The following is a 19,383-nucleotide window of genomic DNA, read 5'->3' as shown; positions in this document are numbered from 1 at the left end:
CATTTGGGAAAAGACTACAAGTGCAAAATGAAGTTGTAATGGAATTTGAGTTATTGGGAGGGGAACTGCATCAAAGCCTTGTTTTAATTTAATTTGTCCTGAGTGCATGACAATTGGATGTATGTGGCCATCCTGAATAACCACAGAGTTAAATTTTAGTTTAGCACACCTGGAAAATTGGTCTGAGAGAAGCCATCAAAGTCTTGTCACTTGAAAGAATGAAAAGAATGTCTATGCCTGACAAACTTTGGCGTTGTCATGTAGGAATGCCACTTTCTCTTTTCCTGCCCTTGTTATTGTTAGCGGTGTCTTTTTGTTCTGATTAATGAAGTCACACGGTCAATGCAGTGTCACAGCAGAGGATTTATGTCATTAACTCACAATAGGATCGGATTTTATTTCCACTCTACGAATTGCATGGCGCTCTGTTGTTCGTCTGTTCAGATAATTCACTCCCGGATGATCTGCCGGATAGTACACAACCCACCTCCTTTTCTGACCTGTGTCTCAGCCTGTGGTGACATCACATCTGCATCTTGCCATGTAAGGGAATGTGATGGAGAGGGAACATTACTGTGCGCTTTGTGACTCAATTGCTGCAGCAGTGAGACTTCAGTGCTGCATTTTAGGCATCCTGCTGCTTCTTGCCTAAGCCTCGTGCAGTGGATCCATTTTTAGCTGGAGGACATGGCTTGCTGGCAATGTCCCTTTGAAAGATTCTCACAAAAAAAAAAAAAATTACACCGTCAGCTGATAGTACTCTGTTCTGGTTTGTGAGCCTGAGTGAATATGAACTAATAGCTGTTTGTTAGCTACATGACGAGTAAGGACACAAGGCTAAATGAGATTGGTGAAGTGATGTTTGTCTTGATGTGTTTACTCTGCAAAGTTCAAGTTGTTTTAGGTATTATTCATGTGCTGCAGCTCTATGTGCATGTGTGCTCTCTGGGCTTTCAAGATCACCTAATTGGGAAGGATAGTAGGAAGTCATAAAGACTGAGTCAGCCACAATGGAAGAATTCCATTAAGTAGCAAATTAAACAAACATAAACAGAAATATGATGAATAAATCCTATCTCACAAATATTCATGGAGACATCTGAACATAAACACACATCTCATAAATGTAAACTCATCACTCATATACCACGAGTATTAAATATGCTCTCGTACTATAGTTTGTCCATTGAAACTCTATTTCATATGTATTATTCTTGCTGCTGTTAGAATGAGCACCTTCCATCCATATATCATGTAGATATTGAATTGATTCTATACGATGAAAAAATATGCTGTGTAAAATATTGTATGTTTCTGTGTAGTGTTTCAAAAGTACTTTATCACAAATGCACATGTTAAAGCAAGAAGCAGTTATTATTATCATATGCAAATTGTATGCTTCTTATCCACAGGAAACGAAGTCCGTCTGCATCCAGGGATCCAAACCAAAAATACGACCAAAGGGAGGGGAGTGACCATTCGCAGTATGCCCCAACAGACGGAAGCATGCCCAGATCACCGTCTGACTATGGGGATGGGGACCCTCGGCGGGCTCCGCGGGGCCCACACTTGTACCCGGAAGTAAATGCAGCGTGGATTGGCTACAGGGACCGGCAGGGTCCTGGACGCTGGCACTCCCAGGAGTACCCTTTGGACCAGGAGCTAGATGGGCCGCACAATGAATACGAGCTCCAGAGGCAACGGCAGGAGGAGTTCCAAACGCGCTATCGCAGCGACCCCAACCTGGCACGCTATCCTGTCAAGCCGCAACCCTATGAAGAGCAGATGAGAATGCATGCGGAGGTGGGACGCCTGAGGCACGAGCGACGTCACAGTGATGTCTCGCTAGCTTACACTGAACAGGATGACCCAGGACCCATCCGGCTGTCACGTCAACATCTCACTGAGCGCCGTCCACCTATGGTGGGACAGCGATCTTACTCTGTTGACCGCTCCTCCCCGGGCCCCATGGGTCCTGGCCTTGGAGGCCACAGAACATCAAACCACAGCCCCCCAACACCTCGCCGCAGCCCTGTGCTAGGTGACCGATCTGGGGATCTTCGAAGAGGTGACATGAGCGGAGGAGGGGACTCTATGAGGAGACAACATCACTTGGACCCCAATTCAGCTGTTCGCAAGACCAAGAGGGAGAAGATGGAAAGCATGTTGAGGAATGATTCTCTGAGCTCAGATCAGTCGGAGTCGGTACGTCCTCCGCCCCCGAAGCCCCACAAAACCAAAAAGGGAGGGAAAATGCGGCAGGTGTCATTGAGCAGCTCGGAAGAAGAGCTTGCAACTACGCCGGAGTACACCAGCTGTGACGATGTGGAGATAGAGAGTGAGTCAGTCAGTGAGAAAGGTACGTACAGAACACACCCCTTAAGCTTCACTCTTTCTGTATTTACTATGCTTTTCCCCCTGCAATTGCAATTCAAACTCCATTCTAATTTTAACAGCATAAATTGTTTTTTTTTTTCAGAGAAGGCAGATTTGGTGATTGTTGTTTCTTGTTCATGTTAATCGTGTTTATATAACTGGAGCTGTCAGATATAACCTTCAGTTTCTGCATTCTTACTGTGTTGTTAAATATGTTAAGAGCTCATTGTTTTCCTTTGCACAAAAAAAACCATAAAACATTTGGTTCCCTCTATAAAATAATTCTGCATATTCAAGACTACACTTGCATTCATAAGTAAGGTATACTTGACATTCTATCACCATAGCAACTTGGCAAGAACACCAGAGATGGAAAACATTGAGTCTACATGTGCTCTCAAGTGCGTGCGTGCGTGTGCGTGTTGGTATGCCAGTTAAAATGACAGTTTGACAGTTTGTTTGGTGCAGCCAATAATAATTGACAAGCTCATTTTTAAATACAAAAACCACAATACCTCATCCCTTGAAACATGCTAACCAGTTGACTACCGTGCCACCCTGCAATTGATAATTGTCTAAAATTGTTCAGCCCCCGCCAATATAGTCTCAATCTTGCATTGTTTTATTATGTAACTGTTGTACTCCCTGACAGGCATACACCATACTGGTGATACATTATTGATGTGGGGCTTTCCAGGCAGCCACTAAAACTCAGTAGTGAGGCCGATTTTGGGTCAGTGTTTGTGTTGGTTCTTTCTCCACGTGTCTGTCACCTACACACAAAAACTAATGTAGGATTTAAATTGCATGTGATGCTATTAGAATGTTTTTTCTGCCATGGATATATTATAAATAAATATATATGAATATATTATAAATTTAATTACTGAATCATTTGGCCAACATATTAATGTAGTATATTCATTTTATTTTTAAAATACAGAATAATGAGGTGTAATTATCTAATAGCAATAACATTGTAAAGATGACAGGGTTCATGACCCTTATTATCCTCACAATGATATTGACCATGATTCTTGTAAGCTCCAAAATTGACCTTGACTCCTTTATACTGCAGCCAAAGCAAAACTAAAACAATCAACCTGCACCAAAGGCCAGATCGGCAAAGAGACAGAAAAGAGAGCGCAAAGCACCTTTTGGCCATATGTGGTCTGTCAGCATCTCAGGGTTTGTGCACTCAGCTTGCCCGGGTGAGGAGATGAGATGTAATAGCAGGCTAAGCAGGGCACTTTTTATACTCTCAAACCTCCAAAACCCCAAGGGTGCTCCTGGAGGGAGGAGGGTTTGATGGAATGTGAAGAAGGGGGGAGTTAGGAGGCGAGAGGGTGTGCCAGCTGTAATGGGTCTGCCTCGTGCCTGTGAGAGCTGGTTACTGATTTACCGCTATGAACCTCTCCCTGTGTTTTACTCTTTATTGATTCCCCTGACACGCAGTCTCATAATAGTGCCGAACAGACAGAAAAGCGGACTGGTTGGCTAACTACAGCAGTGAGGTGGGCATTGTGCAGTGATAGCCAAACATTCATAATGATTCATGGATGTGGAAATCACAGGGTAGCTGTTAGACAACTTGTAACCATTTCCTTTAACTAACCGCTGCTAGTGTAGCGGTTCAATTGCTTGACTCAGTCAGATCATGGATGTAAGTTTGAATGGTGGCTTCTCTCGATATGAGTGAATTGCGATCAATCCAGGGTGACCTCCGACTTAGGCTCCAGCTCCCTGAGCGCAAGCGTGTGCAGTTTAATTGGGGTAACACTATCCCCTTGGTAACATACTGTACACAGTTTCACACATGCCACTTTTCTGCACCTCTTGAGTTATAGTAAAACCAGCATCAATAATTAATGATCCAATTAATAGTTTACACTGTTTTTTATTGAGCTGTCAAAGTGATGGAGAGCATGCTGGTGGTGAACTCCACCACCGCCTGCACTCTGCCTTCATCCTGAATCAGCACTATGTGGTGCCTAGGAGTCAGGGCCAACAAGCAGGGCTGGGCGTAGACTGCTGATACTCACAATTCACTGCCATGATGAGTTTCCTCACCCCTTGAAAAATACACAGTGCATTGTTGGGCATCAGTGCCCAATTTTGGGGTGTCACTGTTAATAAAGCTTGAGGAGAGAAACAGAATACTACATGGCCCTTTGTGTTTTTTAACAGTTGTACATGATGGCCTTGGAAAAGCAGTATTGTAACAGTGTATATTTCATATAACTTCAGGTTATAGTAATTTAATATAACAAAGGCAGTACGAGACAAATACAGTACAGATAACACCTTCCAGTCTCAAGACTTTGGTGAAGTTATTGGTGTGTTTGTAGGATTTCATTTGGTCAGTTCATCCATAAGAACTTGTAAGATTTATCCAGCTATTCATTTTTTAGACCGCTTGTCCTGTTTAGGGCCACGAGAAGCTGGAGCCTAAAGACGGACGACACCCTGTACTAGTCGACTGTCAGACACTGTCACATGCACGCCGTGACTGGGTAGAGATTGAACTCCTGCCCTACACTTCTATACTATGTGCAAAATCAAATACTGATTAGTTGGGTCAATTGGGACAAAGGAGTGGAGGCAAACACCTTATTGGGTAATGAATTGATCAAGAGCATATTGTCCATACAGTGCAATGTGATTTTACAGCAATTATGTGAATTGTTCATCTGCCAAATAAAAAGTCTGGCCTCGGGCAAGGGATATGTTCACTGGAGTTTGTCTAGCATGCTGAAATACTCTCCAGTGTTTAGACTGCTGACACAAAAGCAGCTGGGGAGCATAATCACTGTTGTCAGCTGTTGTTAGAGGGTCACAGAGGCTAATGCCTTTCAAGGGAAAGTGTTTTATCAAAATGCATAATTTGTTCTCACGCTAACATCTGATGGCTGCAAGGATCGTTTTAATGATTATGATGATGATCCTTTCTCACAACTCTGGAGAAGACAACCATGTCTCCTAACAATTAACTTTTATGGATCTTTGGTCTGAGCCCATCGTAAGTGTAGTAATAGGTGAGTTCGGCCCTAATCAATTAATAACAAATATCAATCGATCTATACCAGTGAATCTCAAAGAGAAACAAGTTGGTCAGCCAGTACTTTATGGTTTAATGTTTCTCATGCTCTCTCTCTGTCTCGTGCCATGAATGAGTTATGGCCACTGAATGGTCCTTAATTGGTTAACTGCTGTTATAACTGTCCATATACGTACGTATGTACCATGGGTCTTCCCCTTCAATGAAAAAAGCTGTAATCGGAAGCTCATCTTTTATAGCTGCCCTTTGTGCACTTTAAATTGAGGTCAGTTAGCCTGTGTGCCGCTGTCATCTGAAGCCAAAGTTGAACATGAGAAGAGATTCCCCTTCTGTTGTGATGATGAAACGATAGAAGCATGGTTACTTTTACAAATGATTGCTCGCTTATGTTTATAGTAGTAGTATCGACAGGTGCCTTTCATACCTGTGCCGTCCATGTACATAAATTCAAATTAATTTAAAGGGCTCATAGTTATCAGTTTCTCTGTTCTTGAAGTGTTTTTTGTGACTTTATGCACGCATTAATCCTACTTTCTGACTGACCAGAGTATGAGAAAAAAAGCAAGACATTACAATTACCATACACATTATCTCATGAGACCATCTATCCTCACAATCTTTGCGGACTTCGAAGAATGTAGACGGTTGCTGAAAGTTGCACGTTTATTAAAATCTTCAGTTGTTCAACGCAACCAAAAGTTCTTTTTCATCGATGACTCAAATGGCTCAGTAACAATGATGAGGACTGTCACGGAAGCAAAGTAATCCACATGCACACATCGATTGACGACTGTTCAGTACAGTATCATGTTTTGTTGGGAGTCGGACTTAAGGGACTTAGTACTGGGAGTCGAACCAGAATCATTTCTGATGGACTGCTGTTTGTGTCGTAACCTCAACTGTCATTTTGCTTTTTCCATAGGGATGACACAGTGTATGGTTCTAGGAATTTGTGCGCTGGAGTCTTTGTGTATGAATGTGTGTCAGGTTGTGTCTTTGTTGTGTTTTGTGGTGTCCTCACTGCTCCCTCTTGCTGTCCTCTCTCATGTACGTACACCCTCCCCGCGCCTTACAGGAGATTTGGATGGCCATTGGTGGGACCATACGTCTTGGCATAGCAGCGAGGCCTCCCCAATGTCTTTGGTGAGACATGTGGAGTCTCCTCCCTCCTGCCTCGTAACCTCTATCTGTCTCTCTCTCTCTCTCTCCCTCTCTCTCTCCCTCCTTCTCCTCCCCTCATCCCCTGTATTCCAGAGTCTACTGTCATTTCACATTTCCTTTGTTTTATTTACACCTTTGCATGTTGTTTTTCTGTTTTCTTTCTGTTTTTATCCCACACCTTTAGGGGACAGTCAAAGGGGAAAAAGAAAAACAATTGAGCAGGCATTTATGTCTGAGCCAGCACACACCTTATCTGAGAGGCAAAAGAAAATGGTGCGCTTTGGGGGACACTCATTTGAAGAGGACTTGGCATGGTGTGAACCGCAAGTTAAAGACTCAGGAGTTGATACGTGCAGTAGCACTACCCTAAACGAGGAGCATAGCCATAGTGAGAAGGTACTGAGACAATCTAGCCTGCTTTTTTTTTTTTGTATCTATTTATGACCTCCCCGTCCGTCTTTGTTTGCTCTGTGTCACTAAGTGTAAATAGGTGAGATGTTTTTTTTGCGTTTTATTTGACGTCTAAAATCCATTTCTTTTACTATTCTATTCCTTTTTGTTTCGGGGTTAATTATGGCTGCACCTTGCTTGGTGTGGCTGAAAAGAAAACATTTTGCAGGGCCACCCTCTTTGCTTGCTACTTGTACTTGCTGTTTTGCTCCCCAATAGAAAAAAAAAACCCCACACACCTCAATAGTTGTAGTAAAGATGACCACTGACTCTGAACTTCTCTGTTTGTCATGGCACAAAAGAATGTGTGTCCTCCTAGTTGCATGCTCGTTTTCGTATGTTGTGTTGTTGCTCTGCAGCGGTCTTGTTAAGAGCGACAGGCAAACCTTAGGTCGTCCCTCTCACTCTGTTGCCCTCCCCCACAGCAACCAGTCCAGATAAATCCTTCCCCTGGCCAATATTCCATTCACTTTTAGAAAAAAAAAAACGTCAGCACACCTAATAGGGAAGATTGATTTTTTTTTTTTTGTTAACGTTTTTCTTTTTTCCCTTCCACTGCTGTCTGTTTTCACCCCATGTGTGTCTCACTGCATTGTTGTGACACTTTTCATCTTTTCTTAATCTCTGTGTCTTTAATTTGATTCCTCCGTCAAAGATGACCTTTTTAGTCCATTTCATAGTCTGCTTTCCCTTCAATTACTCTTCTTGAAAAGTGTTTGTACGTGTGTAGTGAATCTTCCGCGTGAAACGCTGCCCTTCTTCTCCCCATATTTGATGTGCCGGTTTAGTAATGCTGGGACTGCTTGCTTTTATCTGCATGTGGCACTGCATGACGCTCACTCCACCCCTCACTCTAGCAGGTTCACAAAAGCTCTGCAAATGACAATACTATTGGAAATTTGTTAATTATTTGAAGTTAAATATATCATAAATGAAAAATGTTGTTTGCATTTTCTGAGTTATATATATATATACTGCACAATACTGCACTTGAGTGCCGAGCTTGAGTGAACTTTCCCCCTCTAAGTGAATAAACACTTCCTCAACTGCCTCCATTCACTGAACTAAAGTGATCACATTCAAGTTTGTAAACACAAGATGTGTTGTTGCTCTGACCTCGTAGCATCCGGTGACGTGGCAGCCGTCCAAAGACGGGGATCGCCTAATAGGGCGGATTTTGCTCAATAAGAGAATGAAAGATGGAAGCGTGCCTCGAGACTCAGGAGCTCTGCTTGGTCTTAAGGTGAGCTTCCTCTGCTACTCTGTGCTCTCGTTTTGTGTGTTTCCTCACCACAACCTTGCTTTATTTGAGTTTTTAATGAGATTTGACTCTGGTCCTGATTACTATCTTTCTTTAAATAAGAGCAAGCTTCAAAGTGAAAAGACCCAAATGATTATTAATTTTCATCAAGCTCATATAGCATTCCCACAATGTTGCCCCTTGCATACTCATAATTCCATATGCTTCCAAAACAACTCAAGTCCAGTCATAGGAGACCACAAGGAGAGTGAACAAAGAGCAGCAAGATGGGGGAGTCATCGCTGATTAAATGAGCCTCCTAAAAATGCACTTTTGTGTCTGCTCAGTGCCTTTGTGCTTTTCTGTCCCCTCAACAGCAGCAAACACACTCTGCAGTCCAGCCAGTCAGTCCATCATTCAGGCTGCCAGCTTTGCCCTCACAGTCCATCCCTCGCTGTTCTCCTCTGCGAGGCCCCCGCTTCGGCCTCAGCCTGTTATATAAAGCCATTTCATTTAGCAGACGTCCCTAAGCTCCTTTGTATGTTGGCATTCAGTCTCCATTAAGCAGGATTTTATTTGTACGATGAGAGTGGAGTACGGCATCTTGACTATAGTACAGTTCTAGCCCACAGGTTTGTACTGATACAGACCCACACAGTGCCCCAAAGGACTAAAGCATTATCCTGGACATTAAAAAACAAGAAAAGAAAGAATAAATACTTTGATCTCAGGCTTTCCCTTGACTAAGCTTTTCTCTAGTTACAGCTATACACAAACAGTAGGAGTATATATTGTAACTGGAAATGATCTCCTAGAAAGAGTTCTGAAAGTGTGTAGCTGCAATTACATTCACCTTTCTTCTTCACCTCAGGTGGTTGGAGGGAAGATGACAGAATCTGGTAGACTTTGTGCTTTCATCACTAAAGTGAGAAAAGGAAGTCTTGCGGATACTGTAGGGCACCTTAGACCAGGTATTCAGAAAAAAATAAATATTTACAGTGTATTAAACTACATTTTCTGCGTAAACATGGGAGTTTAATGAAATGTGATCATTTTACAGGTGACCAGGTGCTGGAATGGAATGGAAGGCTTTTACAAGGAGCCACATTTAAAGAAGTTTACAATATAATTTTAGAATCCAAGCCTGAACCACAAGTGGAACTGGTGGTCTCACGGCCCATCGGGTGAGTGCTCACAGCCCCCTTCAACGTGTCACTCTGTACATGCTTTTTACATCCGATATAATTATTATATAGAATATGATGTTCCAGGGATCGAGTATTCCCTCAAATAGATTTAGAGATGTTTTGCGGGGATAAAAGGATTCCACTCAATGCCTGCGAATTATGCATATTAATTTGCAATGTTGTATCTACCTACTAGTCTCAGATTAATGTTGCTACCAAGGATTAGATTTACAGTAGCCTGCTCCCTTAAATAAATTTATTCTTTGTTGAGATAACATAGCTTGTGTTCTCACTCTATTTCTTTCTTTCTCAAGCCTCATATGAGAACATTCCACACACACAAAGGCAGTTTTAAAACAAATCCATTTCTGTCTGTCCTGGTTTGTGCTGCTAAAGGGTCTGCTGTACGAATGAAGACTAATGTTGTACTTAGTGTCATTAAAGCACAGCGCATTCAGCATTAGCTTATTGATTCGCTTGACCTCATTCTTTTTCTTTCACACTCACACATTCTTTTCCCCCACCCCCAGAGATATTCCAAGGATACCAGACAGCACACATGCACAACTGGAATCAAGTGAGTCACATGCCTTTTCCATATCAAAATCCAACTGTGGCGAACTAATCCATCAAGTATAGAATCTGGTACAACTTTACAATAAATATATTCTTGTGTGGGTTTTAGAAATGTCTTATGCGTGTAGGTAAGTTAACAATTATATTAAATGACACTTAAATAATGAACAGTACTTATGTTGACACTCTACCATGTTTAAGCTACATAAACACTTTAATGATACTCGTATTTTTTATTACATAGTTATTATTAACTAGTTATTTTGAGCTATTTATAAGCCCCTCACAAAAACATAATTGTAAAATACCCAAAATCTGCATGAAATTCTACTTCAGTCTGCCTCTCTGCGTTACACCAACACATTTCTATCATTCCTTAATTTCTTAATATCTCTTATATATTTCCTAAATGTCTGCTTTTTCAGGTTCAAGTTCTTTTGAGTCCCAAAAGATGGATCGTCCGTCCATTTCTGTCACCTCCCCCATGAGTCCCAACATGCTGAGGGATGCTCCCCAGTACTTGTCAGGACAGCTTTCAGTAAGTGACCTTACAGTGACATATTGTCTATGAGAAATCCTTAGTGATAAATGGCCTCATCCATTGGTGAGATGAATTGTGAACTTGAGCCACATCCAACAGATATTTTTCTCCCTTGATATGATATTCAATGCACATTGACACCACTCGAGAAAATAGCGTGTGAGTTTGTTAAAGTAAGGCAAACAGGCACAGAATCACATCTATTTTGCTGACCTTTGTACAATCCGACTCCAGATGGTCAGTGATATGATGTGTCCATTTTCGAGATTGAAAACCTTTCCTGGGATGAATGGGTTAAACTATTGCGCTGAAATATGACCTGAACTAATTATATCAATTTGAATTTACAAGAAAGAAGTTTGTGCGTGTGTGTGTGTGTGTGTGTTTGTGTTTGTGTGTTTGTGCATGATTGTGTTTTGAGCAATGATGATTTAGAAATTCGAAATTACTGAAATACTTTTTAGTCTGTGCTTAAAACATTTGTGGGGATAACGGCACAGGTTTGGCGCTACAGTCGGGTAATTGCACATTCGTAACATCTTATAAGCAGAAAAGTTATCTTTGGAAAAAAATCATAGCGCCCTAAAAGTGCACACATCTGTTTCTGTGTTTGGGTGAATTGTGAGTTGATGTTGTTTTGTGGGAATTTGGTTTCATTGCATTACCTTTGTTGTTAATTTTGCTTATCCAGAGCCAAAGCCTTAGTAGAAGAACACCGCCTATTCCCCCTAGGGTCCAGGTAATGGGCCCTATCTGATGGGCACTCTCTATTTGGTCTTTGCTCTTTGACTGTTGACTGGGCTTTTTCTGTTTCCATACTTGGGAAAATGCATTTCCAGGGAAATTAATGCTTCGTGTTTCCCTGTCAGTGCAGTGCCTTGTGTTGCGTTATGATTTTCTGCTATCACCATTTTGATTCGAGTTATGATGTATTGCTCATTTTAACCCATTCATGTCAGTCTGCCTAGGCAGTGCATGCCCTAACTAATCCCAAAAAATGTTTCCATTGCCTTGTTGAATTTGCTGATATTCCATTTTTTTAATACATATGCGAGCTTGAACTACACGGTTGCAGGAGGCTTTTCAAGGACAGAGGCCTAGAGTTATTTTCCACTTCATAATACTAAAATAAACCCATAACTCCATAATCACACACACACAGCATATTTCTTATGAAATAGGTTTCCTTGTGTGTATTATAATGATGCAGTAGTGTAAATCGTTATTAATCCAGTTTTGTTCAACTTGTTTTGCTACCAAAACTGTTGAACATTTAGTTTTACAGCCAATTATCATTTATCTTCCAGATAGAAGTACACATGACTATTGCACATTTAAAATTAATAAAGATGTGGAGCCTGTCTTTTACAGCAATATTTGACATCTTGGATAGAAGTACTGTCTAACTCTGTGACAATTAATGGAATTGGGGTTAAACATTTTGATTGTTCAGCATGTCCCACCATTTTGCACAAAAAGCTGAATAGATTCTTATAGACAGCCGTTTTGAACGCTGAACTCATTGACAGAAAGAATATTAGACCTTGGTGTGTGCTCGCGCGCGTGTGTGTGTTTGAATATCAGTTCCTCAATAAGTCTGAGGGGTAAAAGATACATGTTGAATTTCATTGGATTACTTAAACTTGTGTTAATATTAATGCCAATAATAATAACAAATATAAATAATAACTTGTTCAATTAATTTGATTCATTTTTAAGCAAGTGTTAGATGACCCAAAGAAATGTGTAAAACCTCGTTCACACGATCATAGAACGACATCAGACAATAAGGTTGTGTGCATACAGTAAAAGGGAGTAATCAATAAGAATTTGAATACATTAAAAGCTGATGCAAATGCGAGATTGATCTAATTACTCACGAGGTTTTGTAAAAGTTGTGGCTATTGTGCCAAAAATACACAACTGTGGCCCGAGAATTCACATCAAGTATTTAGTGTGTTGGTATCGACTAAACTTTTAAAAAGGGCAAGAGTAGAACTTTGTGACAACATTTTAAAAACTGCTAGGAAATGGGTCCCATTGTCATGATACACAGATTAGAATTGTGATGCCTTCAGATAAATGATGTATTTTGAGTTGATATATTTTTTTCAGCTTTTAAATCAGCTTTTGCCACAGGAGCACCAGTTTCTTATGTTTTGACTTACTGTATTATTTGTTTTTTGAAATATTTCCTCACAAATCAATAATCACGTCATGATGATTGACATGCAGTATTCTTAGTGTTTTTGACATTTAAATTTATGTAGAAAATACTAGTAATAAACTCCCGTCTGTTTTTCCTCAACTGTTTTTCCTCAACAAACTTGCCTTGGCTACATTCTTTTAAATTGCTGCATGGATAGCTTGTAGTTTGATTTGCTATTGCAAACCCTTTCCATTATCATATTCTTGAAGAAGTATGGACAAAAACTTAGAAGATGTCCTTTTGTTTTCATCTCACCCAATTGCTTTCAGGCCTCTGTTACGAGTTTTACCTCTTCTAAGTGTCTGCTTTTGGAGTCCATACTTCCCTTTTTACCACCTTTGATTACTCTTGCAAGAGCATGATTGATTTGTCAATATCAGTGCCCTTTGTCCAATATCGGAGACATTATTACAGATAACATCATCACTGCTAGATGGCATTATATATATGCTGGCAATATTAGAGCGTCTTTTTCTGGAGTAGTTCTATCTTTGATTAAATGAAATCAATACATCAATGCCAGCATTATTAATGATCTTATATTCTAAATAAGTACTTTTAAGCATGTGACTTCACAAGATAGTCATCTTGGTATATACATAAGAGGACCCCACATTGTAGTCAACAACTGGAAATAATAGTGCATGCCAAGATTGAACCGAGCGAGCCTGGTGAAGTTGTCTTCTCCAGCATTATTCACGAAGTGTGTTTTTATCGCAACTTGTGTCTCAGATTGCTGTGACTGAATCATGTTTCTTTTCTGCACTTTTAGGTCAAACTGTGGTACGACAAAGTCGGCCATCAACTAATAGTCACCATACTGGGAGCCAAAGACCTGCCACCCAGGGAAGATGGTCGACCCAGAAATCCTTACGTGAAAATCTACTTTCTCCCTGATAGAAGGTGAGCGTAGGGACAGTTCCAATTTGTGGTAATCGAATTTGCTGTTCAGGGTCATGTCCTTCTACACTTCTTTATCCTCAGTTGTCTGCACTGTACCACGGTGCATAATGATTTTGTGGTCCTTTCATCTTATGATTGTAAATCAAAATGATAATTATTCTTCCCCTAGTGACAAAAGCAAAAGGAGAACAAAAACAGTAAAGAAATCCTTAGAGCCCAAGTGGAACCAGACCTTTATGTATTCCCCGGTACATCGGAGGGAGTTTCGGGAGCGCATGTTGGAGATCACGTTATGGGATCAAGCCAGAGTGAGGGAAGAGGAGAGTGAATTCTTGGGAGAGGTAAGAAAGACAAAAAGACATCTCATCAATGTGTGTGTGTGTGTGTGTGTGTCTCTCTCTCTTTCTCGCTCTCTCTGTCTCACCACGAGCAAAAGTTTTAGTTTGGTTAATATGAATTACTCAATGAGTGTTTGACACGGTCTGTAACCCAACTGTGGCTTTTCAAACGGATAGATACTCATTGAACTGGAGACAGCTCTTCTGGATGACGAGCCTCACTGGTACAAGCTACAGACCCATGACGTGTCGTCCATCCCACTCCCGCGTGCCTCCCCAAACACACAACGTAGGCAGCTCCATGGAGAAAGCCCAACACGGCGGCTTCAGAGTGAGTGCCGACTTTTTCACCCACCTGTCTGTCATAAAGCTCTGCTAAATTACAATGAGCGTTTATGTCCCAAGTATCACATCAACCATACTGCTTTTGCTTTTGCAGACAAAGGCTCATATTCATACTCAGGTAAAGGTCCCGCAGTCAGGCAGAACCTTTCTATGGTGCATTTGAGTGCCTGCTGTGACGCATTGCTGTGGCTTGATTCTGTATCCCACATGCGTGTCTTCTCCCTCACATGGATTTCAATGTGGTATGAGCCAGTGTGTTAGTTCCACCTTTTTAAAATCCACCCAGGGTCGCAGGCAAAGGACCCTCTCACCTGTTAAATATCTACCAGTCCCCACCCTGCAACTTTTTCCTGCATTCGGCCCTAATGCTGTGCTCTAAAAATCCAGTAAAATCTCAGTCTGAAAGTCCTGACTGATATAAACCACTTTCTTTCCCTGTGTGATATTTTCCATTACAAGTGCCTTAAAATTAGAAACACAATTACGCTGTCTCACTTTGCTCCACTTGCATTGTGTGTTTTGATTGTGACTGTTCTTTAAAAGGGAAGTCAACCCCAAAATGTTCTAATAATCTCTTCTGTGCAGCCTATCCAATCAAAACACAGTGTTCTGATTAATATTTTGTTTGCCGAATAAGAATTAAAGAGGCAAAACCCATTTGAGGGGGCAGCCTTTTTGCCTCTTGTTGTCGACTGAAAATGATGAAAATGGTCTCAGGTCAGAGCTAATCATGGCTCACCAGTTTTCTGAAGGTGAGCCGCAATTGGTTATGTCCTGACAACTGTGATGTCATTTTCAGTCGACAGCAAGTGGCTAAATGACCGCTGAATTGACTCATATTCCACAAACACAATATTAATCCGAATGCCGTGTTTAGACTAGTGGGGGCACATACAACATATAGACAATTTTAGGGTTGACTTCCTTTTCAAACTGACGAGGATGTAGTTAGTAGTGTTAGTTTAAATACTTTCTGAAAACCAAAATTGTATGTTTTGCATCGGCTTCCTGCGTCTCTTTGGTTGCTATTGACTATCATTTAACACCCCCAATATGCTTATGCAGTATTTTGTACAGTGTACTCTTGACAAATACTGTACTCTTGACAGTTTCTCTTAAAAAGCCTTTTCTGGGCACCTGATGATGACCACTGGAGGGTTGAAAGTGCTGACAGCTACGAAATGTTTGCCACAAACTGAGGTGAAAGGTTGGAAGCAGCATTACATAGTGCAGCCCTTGTCATTTATAATAAAAAACAAAATGTCCACTTGACTCAGCTATGACTGAAGATTGAAAGCACAGTGTCGGTGTGCCTGTTTTTTTCTCTGATGATGCATAGAAATGTCCAGCCTTATCAGATTTTTGGTCAGCAAAACTGCTTAAAAAAATAATTTGTGAATGATCAGACATTAGCACAGTGTTTTTATTCAGCACGCAATGATGTTTGATATAAGCCTTTCATTCAAACATATTAAAACCTTTTTCTATTTTTCTCTATCTTTATCTCAAAGGATCCCAGAGAATAAGTGATGGCGAGATCTCAGACTATGATTGTGAGGACGGTGTTGGTGTAATAACAGGTAACACTCACATATTGATATTACTGTATATACTTATGTCTGTGTTGGCCCGGAACGGGTAATTTTAGCCTCAGTATTAGTGAGATATGGATAGGATGAGTGAATGTGCACCCAAGAGCAGCAGCCAGAAGAGACAGCAGCAAGCTTTTGTCTGTAACATGCTGTTTGTGTCTTCTCACCAATCCTCCAACAGAACGCCCACGCTGAACATCAGAATGAGAGCTTGAGATAAAGTCACAGAAAACCACAGAATTTCCCTGAGAAGCACTTGAAATCTAGCAACCTTGGTTTTATTTTTGTATTGCAGTCGACTCGTGGTGTTTGGCTTTTCCAGGATTTTTTTTTTTTGGGGGGGGGGTTAGTAAAAACAAAATAAAAAATCTCCCAATGCATTTTTAATGGCCGTAAATTCTATGTGGATTTTCGCTATTTGCAGGCTGGCTAAATATGTATCCCTCATGAATAGCAAAAATGTTTAGTATATGGCAGATTTGTCATGAAGTAATATCCACTTCTTTGTTACATATTGCTACTTCTTTCAATACCCTGTTTTGACTAACATAATTGTGTAAAGAACATCTTTGACTTGACCTGTGAAAACACCACTTGATCCAAGTTGCTTATAATTTGGTGCCGTTTCTTTCATTGACATGTTCACAGACTACCGACCGAATGGCAGAGACTTCCAGAGCTCCACTTTGTCTGTCCCGGAACAGGTGATGTCTTCTAACCACTGCTCCCGGTCTGCTGAAATCCATCGTGCACGTTCACGCTCCCCCAGCGTTCCCCCACCTGCCAGGTAACAATCAATTAGTATACGATTGGAATAACCTGCTTATTTTACGTTTGTTATTATTGGCTTTTTTATTTTATTTTTTCTACCATACTTATTGTGATAGTCATATTATTTTATTTCTTGTAACCCATTGAAATTCCAATTAAATTGTAATCTCTATACTCCTCATCATATATCTTCAGGATCTTCTGGGTTATATGCAATTTATAATCAAATGATACTTTACTCTGAGTTTCTGAATTGCGCAAGTGTATCTATTACACATATTTTTTTTTTTTTCCCAGTTTGAGTTGAAGGTAATGCATTATAGAGGCCGGATATGGCAAGGTGGTACATGCTACCAAGAACTTGAAAGGAAGAAAAAGTGACCAGTAACTCGTCATACTATTATTTGCTCTGCGCATTAAATATGTTTTTTGAAATATCCAGTCATTGCCTTGGCACAATCAGACCATAGCTATTTTCCTTTTGTTCAGTTATTTTTTTTAGGCTTGCTCTACTATAAATCAGTGTCATTGACAGAGTAAACACACTTATATAAATTGTCTAGGTCAGGAGTATGCTAAATCAGCTTTTTACCAAAAACATTCACTTAAAGAATTTATGAATGAGACCAAAAAAATGACGGAAGATCATTTTGAGTTCTCCTTTTTGATCTACTGTACTTTAAAAACAGCAACAAAAACAATTAACCATTGTAGTCAATCAAAATTGTCCATCTGCAGTAAATGTGCATTTGACAACATGCCTACTCTTATTTCCCTCTATGAAGCAGTGTATATGAGTATTGAAGGTTCTTGCTATATTGATTTATCTCCTTTGATTCTCCTCATCTGCTCCACTGTGAGTTTGTCTGCATCGAGCTCCCTCTACTTCCTATTGTCTACCTCTGTCTCCATCTCAGATCTATCTCTGTCTCCTCTCCTGCCTCCATATGGTCGCAGCCATTTTTTCACCCTCCCTCGAATCACACCTACTCAGTCTAGTGATATTCCCCAAAAGGTTAGATGCTGACCTAAACTTGCTTGCAAACTCAGTAAACATATTCCAAGCCAATGAACTGCAAACCTTCAATCCGCAGTCTTTTTTTTTTCTTTCTCCAACTTCCATCTGACTTCTTACACTGTGACTATAAGACACCGAAGTCAACTTCATATGCAATAACTTCTTTGATTTTCTTACTTCACATACAGTACCTAATTTAATGTTGTAACTTATGTCAATGAAAAGGGGTGGAAACTATAATTAGCTCTCACAGATACACTCGAAGTTGACATTTTCAGTGCCATTAACCTTACGATGACTAGACTTTGTCTTCAAAGGACTTTCAGAAACAAAATAGATGAACAACAAAACACTTCACTCCATTTTCAGCATTGTGTTTTTTAATTATCCTTCAGATATTTTGGTTCCTGCCTTAAATGATCTATGCAGACCTTCAGGTAGCATCGATGGCAGTCCAGCCTTCAGTTCATGACACATTCACATGAAGGAGTATGATTATGCAAATTATCTGCAAACGAACGCTTAGTGGTTCGTTATGCGGTTCTGCCCTCTTCTTTTTGTTACCCTCCCTTGTGCGGGAGAAGAACACCCGATTCTGATCAGCTGTGATATGATATTTTTTCCCAGCCGAAACCATCGTGTGTACCCAATCTGCCGTGAGGAAGCAGTCAGGTTACTGCGTTCCACTAGGATGTCCCGTGCCTTTTCTGAGGGCGCCTACTCTTCTGACTATGACTTTGAGAGGTATTGACATGCAGTGCCGCTGCATCTGTGCATCCGCCATGTTGACGTCCCCCGTTGTTGATTTACCTGTGATTGTGATGCCAGAAAAGGATATCCTGTTTGATATCGGTTTCTGCCAAGGAGACATCACTGCTCTGAAGTTGTGTAAATGTATATGAATGGTACACAACTGCCTCTGTGCTTGTAGGCTGAGGCTCAGAGCTTCTTTATGTTGCTGTTGTCAGCTGTATGACTTTTCAGTAAATTGCTGGCCAGCACGTGACCATCGCTTTGTTGGTGCCCTTGTTTATGTTTCCCGTTTACATTGTGCAAGCTGTATGCCGATACAAGCTGTGCATGATTGTTACCGTACCTCTTTATTGGCAGCTCCTTTTTGCACACCAATGCTTAGGCATCGAAAAAGTATTGCTTGGAGCAGCTGAGTAACTCTGTGAATGCTGTCCTTGCTCTTTGAATTATGGTGTCCGGCTAGAATGTGATATTGAGCTGATAACACTAGTGTACCCTCCGGACCAATGCCAGTGCCCCAGTGCACAAATAAAATGAAATATCTCACATGTTCCTTTGCCCAGAAACATTGTAAATGACTACTCAATCTTCTGCCATCTGACTTTCAGTCAGGAATTACACCGGTGCCTTTCTGTTCCCCCTCTGGGGGGGGAGACAACTGATGAGTTCTTAGAACTCTTTCAAAGTGTTTGACTGTCTTTATTAAAGTGTCGCAAAATGTCCCCAAGGTTCAGCTGGACTCCAAATCACCACAGATGACCATTAACAAGAGTTCCATGTCAAAATTTCTTTTAAAGCAGCCGAGAAAGGAAAGTTTTCATTCGCTGAGGAATCCGCTCCCCATCCCAGTGCTGTGTTTTGATGG

The 19,383-nt window shown here is 40.8% G+C and overlaps 1 protein-coding gene across 28 annotated transcripts in view; it reads left to right on the top strand.

The window, feature by feature from the left end:
- The window catches only part of rims2a (regulating synaptic membrane exocytosis 2a), a 91,934-nt gene that overhangs the window by 43,722 nt on the left and 28,829 nt on the right, over positions 1-19,383 (top strand). For 14 of the 28 annotated variants that reach the window (XM_088386541.1, XM_088386550.1, XM_088386540.1 and 11 more), the window contains 15 exons: positions 1,413-2,359; positions 6,780-6,991; positions 8,169-8,288; positions 9,157-9,256; positions 9,346-9,469; positions 10,003-10,049; positions 10,474-10,586; positions 11,281-11,328; positions 13,571-13,701; positions 13,871-14,042; positions 14,217-14,370; positions 14,479-14,502; positions 15,896-15,964; positions 16,625-16,763; positions 18,393-18,509. In XM_088386541.1, coding sequence (XP_088242667.1) covers positions 1,413-2,359; positions 6,780-6,991; positions 8,169-8,288; positions 9,157-9,256; positions 9,346-9,469; positions 10,003-10,049; positions 10,474-10,586; positions 11,281-11,328; positions 13,571-13,701; positions 13,871-14,042; positions 14,217-14,370; positions 14,479-14,502; positions 15,896-15,964; positions 16,625-16,763; positions 18,393-18,509 — 2,517 coding nt within the window. Of the gene's footprint in view, positions 1-1,412; positions 2,360-6,509; positions 6,578-6,779; positions 6,992-8,168; positions 8,289-9,156; positions 9,257-9,345; positions 9,470-10,002; positions 10,050-10,473; positions 10,587-11,280; positions 11,329-13,570; positions 13,702-13,870; positions 14,043-14,216; positions 14,371-14,478; positions 14,503-15,895; positions 15,965-16,624; positions 16,764-18,392; positions 18,510-19,383 lie in introns of all 28 variants that reach the window. The other 14 variants (XM_088386555.1, XM_088386554.1, XM_088386547.1 and 11 more) reach the window with 6 other exon arrangements.

Source organism: Syngnathus floridae, chromosome 10 (assembly GCF_059516105.1).
Source record: "Syngnathus floridae isolate MCC-2025c chromosome 10, RoL_Sflo_1.0, whole genome shotgun sequence".
Classification (NCBI taxonomy): Eukaryota; Metazoa; Chordata; class Actinopteri; order Syngnathiformes; family Syngnathidae; genus Syngnathus; species Syngnathus floridae.
The sequence above is the reverse complement of the archived record's forward strand: the minus strand, read 5'-3'. Positions and strand labels throughout refer to the sequence as shown.